Genomic DNA, 4,707 nt, shown 5'->3' with positions numbered 1-4,707 from the left:
TATTTCAAAGAGGGCGCATCCAGCAATCTTTCATCTTTGATCGTTCCACGAGATATGGGTTACTGTAATCTAGCTAGGCACAGATGTCGCTTTGGCAGGCATGGGGAACCATGCCTCTGGTGACGTGGCACTGACTTGTCAAAGGCACGGTCCTATGTCAGACAGGAGCGCCGCACTAGCACTGACACACATAAAATCTACAATCTACAGAGTCGCGCTTACTCCTAAAGCCGGCGCACGCTAGTGCCGACTCGATTGTTTGTACTCAGACATAAACTCGTTCACGGACATGCGTTTACACGAAAGGCACGTACAGTCTGAGGTCGCTGGGAGCACGGTTTGAGATTAAGCAGAGCCACGGCCATGTGCACGTACAGTCTGCCACGAAAGGAGGCAGTGCCGTCTGGTCACTGCAGATGCACTGGTTTACATGCACTAGATGCACGTTCCTTGCAGAATAAGCAAGGCAGTGCCTCTTCTCTTCCAAATGTTTTTGTTCCCTGGTCGACGACCGCACACGAATGTTTTTGTAGCATCACGATAGTGACATAAAACTATCAAATTTTCAGAACAGCGGGTGCATAGCACAAAAGCATTGTTGTAACAAGCTTACAAAACGGTGCAAAAGGCTTCAGCCATGTTTAGACATAACACAGAATCAGATTGGCGCAACAACATCTAACTGTACTAGCTTGAGGAACTAACTACAGCCCTGTGTCCAGCAGGCACAAGTGAACGGATCTGACAAATCCAGGCATTCAACACGCCTGTGTTTCAAATCCAAGCACAGATGATTGCAGCATGCTGATAACTTGAGATGGGTGCGTTTGGAAACTTTATTCTCCCACAGGAACAACTTCTGTTGTTGTTTGTAAAATTCTTGCGTGAAGTCTGAGGGAAAGCGAAACTTAATCCTCATGGTCTCTAGCTCTGTTGCATTCAGAATAAAGAACCTCACAAACTCAGTGTTCTTCCCGCTTTTTTCATAATCTTCCAGCGTTACTGTCTTTAAATGAATGATGTGTTCTTTGAGAAACGCATGGTGCTTGCGACGCCAAAAATTTCTTGCACCATCAGGAACGTTTCCTCCCTGAAAACACATAAAGGTTGAAAGATACTCAAGGTCTATAGAAGGACAAAATGAACGATAAATTCCATGACCCCCGTCCCAATCAGTTCGTCGAGCATTTCCCTAGATATGGATGTATGTATAATAATAATAATAAACATGCCTAGACATAGGGTGTATCCATTGCAAACAAAATGTGAGATAAGCTTTTTGAGATGCAAGGAGTGCTCCACTATGCACGGTATGACCTTTTCGTTGGGCATGAAAATCATCACCTGAACAAACAAGTTCTCCAGATTTGGAAGGCACTTAAGCAAGTGAATGACCAGGTCCACTTGATAAGTCAGGGCCAAAAACAAGGTTTTGACAGATTGCCGCATTGTAGATAGGTTGGCCGTCGCCAAACCCTTCACATAACATAGAAAATAAAACATAAAATTATTAGAACAAAAGGTTGGATGACATGAAACTACTTTCTCAAGGAAATGCAACTGGAATTATTGTGAAATGTCAGTACCATAAGACCTGTGGAGTCAAGTGAGGTCCTGAATTTGCCCAATGTCTCTAGTTTGGGTGCAGAGACGATGAATACATCCATGTTATTGCTCTGGAGATCGTGGATCAACTTTTGAAGTCAGGGGACATCCTCGATGATGAATTTTCCTATCTCACCACGGATGCCGATGCTTACAAGGTTAGGGGAATTTATTGTGATCCGATGCCTTTCTCTATCGCAAACAAGCAGCAGGCACTCGAGTGCAGGGCAACTAGAGTTGATCATGCTTTGCAACGAGAAGTCTGATATATCAACCTCAACAAGCGAAAGTCTCTTGACCAGTGGTAGTTCAAGTACCTCTACATAATGGTCTGGTATCTGGCAACACGCGAAGCTCACAGTGCGCAGAGAACAGGAAAACCGAAAGACGGACTTCGGTAGTGAGGGCGTAGATGAAGAGCATGTGTGCGATAGTTTGACAGTTTCTTTCACAAATCGTGGAAACAGGTAGTAAAACTCAAGCACGTGGAGATTGTTCAATCTGGGGGACTCAAGCCAGGCGTGGACAGTAGAGGGTCTGCATTGGAGGTAGCACGCCGGTATACAAAGGCGGAGAACTGCGCCCACATGGTTGGAGAGGATGGACTCTGGAAGGCAAGAACCATCACCAGGAGCTGTTTTTCCCTGATGCCAAGTTCCGATGTATCGTATACGAGCAAGCTCCTCGCTGTAGGCAGAGAACCTACTGATGATCTCGACATGAACTGTTTCTAGGGCGTTAAAAAGACGAGCGACAGGGATCTCACGGCAGTCAAGATTCAGAGGAGCGGTCGGCCAAACAGGATGCCAACGACGTGCGAGAATCCGAGAGCGGATGCCCTCCCTAGTGGAGAGACGGGAGATGACCTCACCGAGGATGGCGTCCGGGAGGTCGCTGATGTGGTCCTCGCCGCTTCCAGCCGCTACCGCCAAGCCACCAGAGGATGGCGTTGCCGGTGGCGCGAGCTTCGCCCTCTTGGTGCATGGCGCACCGGAGTGGATCGCCATCTCTGTCTCCGTTGCTGGGATCGCGCTGCCTGCGAGCGCCGCTATATGTGGCGTGGATCTGAAAAGACCAAGGAAAAGGGTGTGTCTAGGGTTTCGAGACGCCGTCCGTTCACCTTAAATAGCCGGAGCCTGGCCTCGGGCGACGAGCCAGAGCGGCGTCGCCGGAGGGGACGCCCGTCGGATCCTTGGGTTTTTGGAGTGGCGCCACGTGGCGTTCACACCCAAATACGAGGAGACACCCGTCGAAACATAACTGGGGATGGGAGGGAAGGGGAGAAGAGTGGAGGGATCCATTCAAAATGATTCCGTTGACTCTATCACCAGGAAAGGCACGGTATGGCGGCCTAGACAGGCATGCTTGCGTTTTACGTGGGGTCACATTCGTGCGTTTATAGCGGAAACCCGTGGCAGCCGCCTCATCCTTGATTCAGTGTTTCGGGTCACAGGCACGGGCATGAAGCGCTCAAAGGCATGGTCGGTGGTATTACATAGAGTCACGCTAGCCTGTGACTCTATCAGACGAAGATGCACGTGCGTTTAGCCCACGGAGATGAACCTTTGTCTTACGCACAGCCACGGACATTTACTCTGCGAGGCTCGGATTGGCCTATAAGAGAGATGTTGTTTTTAAAAGCTTATTTCCTTGTATTTAAGAGCACGGACGTGCAGTCCATACAGACACCGTTCCGTACTGAATTGTGTCACGCTTCTTTCTTGATAAAGGCGTCGACGTTCGTGGCTGTCTGTGTTTCAGTGTCAAGGTTCACAAGCACGGGCATACAGCCCTCAAAGGCATGGCGTGCTATTATATAGTGTCACGCACAAAGGCTTTTTGATTGTATTCCGAATGAGTCGATGGGCTCGGTCAAAAGGAGAGGCATGCACGTCAAGCCCTCGGAGGCATAGTTTGTTCTTACTCGGAGTCACGTGTGTGCGTTTATTACGGAAACCTAATAGATTTGGGCGACTGTCCTTGTTAGAATTGTTTTCGTTATATTATTTTAACCCAATGCATGAAGACGACTTTCTGTGTGTCAGTGTTTCAGGTCACAGGCACAGTTGTCAAGCCCACAAATGCATGAAGGCGACTTTATATGTTTAGTAGCGTCACTATCCTTTACGCGTGTCAGTGTTTCAGGTCACAGGCACGGTTGTCAAGCCCCCAAACGCATGTCATGTAATTATCCAGAGTCACCTTCGTGTCTCTTTGTGTTCCAAATGCATCCGTTGACTATATTACCAGCACAGGCACGGTCGGGATGTCGAGGGAGGCATGCTTGTGTTTCACGCGGAGCCACGTTCGTGTGTTGATTGCGGAAACACAACGTTTCGACGGGCGTCTCCACCTACTCGGGTGTAAACTCCACATGGCGCCGCCACGGAAACCCAAGGGTCCGACGGACGTCTCATCCGGTGACGCCGCTCTGGCTCGTTGCCCGAGGCCAGGCTCCGGCTATTTATGGCGGACGGACGGAGTTTCAACACCCTAGCCACACACTCTTCCATCCTATGCCCGCCGCCAGGCCATTCATTCCTCTTGCTGCTCTCTATGTTGACCCTCTCCGCCATGGCTGGTCAGGAGGAGACTACTGCGGAACCCAGTGTCCAGACACTGCAGGAGATCCAGGCTGACGAGGGTTCCTCATCTATAACTTCACTCTGCTTCCGCTTCATTCGTTTTTTCTTTCCTTCGGCTACTTGGTTTAGTTGTGAAACGTGAATAATCCAGACGGAGTCTCGAAACCCTAGCCACATCCCCTTCATCCTTTTGTCTGCCTCCAGGCCATCCACTCCTCTTGCTGTTCTCTATCCTTACACTCTCAGGCACGGCTGTGCAGAAGGAGACTCCTCCAGAGCGCCATGTCCAGTCGCAGGAGAAGATCTCGGCTGGCGAGGGTTCCTCATCTGTGAGTTCGCTCTGCTTCAGCTTCATTCGTTTTTTCTTTCTTTCGGCTACTTGATTTAGTTGTGAAACATGGATCATTGTGGTGAGCTTCATCCTAATGTTGGTGAGGGTGCGTCCTGCCATCAATCTGACATCTTCTCCTTTGACCAGCTGAAGAACCTGTTCAATACTGTGGAAGACTTCGTGAAG

The 4,707-nt window shown here is 49.4% G+C and overlaps 1 protein-coding gene across 1 annotated transcript; it reads right to left on the bottom strand.

Annotated features, from left to right (window-relative positions):
- Positions 1-1,703: 1,703 nt before the first annotated feature.
- On the bottom strand, positions 1,704-2,612 carry LOC109761546 (F-box/FBD/LRR-repeat protein At1g13570-like). The gene has a single exon (XM_020320368.1). It carries the CDS (start codon positions 2,610-2,612, stop codon positions 1,704-1,706), a length of 909 nt encoding a protein of 302 aa, XP_020175957.1.
- Between the last annotated feature and the right edge of the window lie 2,095 nt (positions 2,613-4,707).

Source organism: Aegilops tauschii, chromosome 2 (genome assembly GCF_002575655.3).
Source record: "Aegilops tauschii subsp. strangulata cultivar AL8/78 chromosome 2, Aet v6.0, whole genome shotgun sequence".
Classification (NCBI taxonomy): Eukaryota; Viridiplantae; Streptophyta; class Magnoliopsida; order Poales; family Poaceae; genus Aegilops; species Aegilops tauschii.
This window is presented reverse-complemented; position numbering and strand designations above follow the sequence as displayed.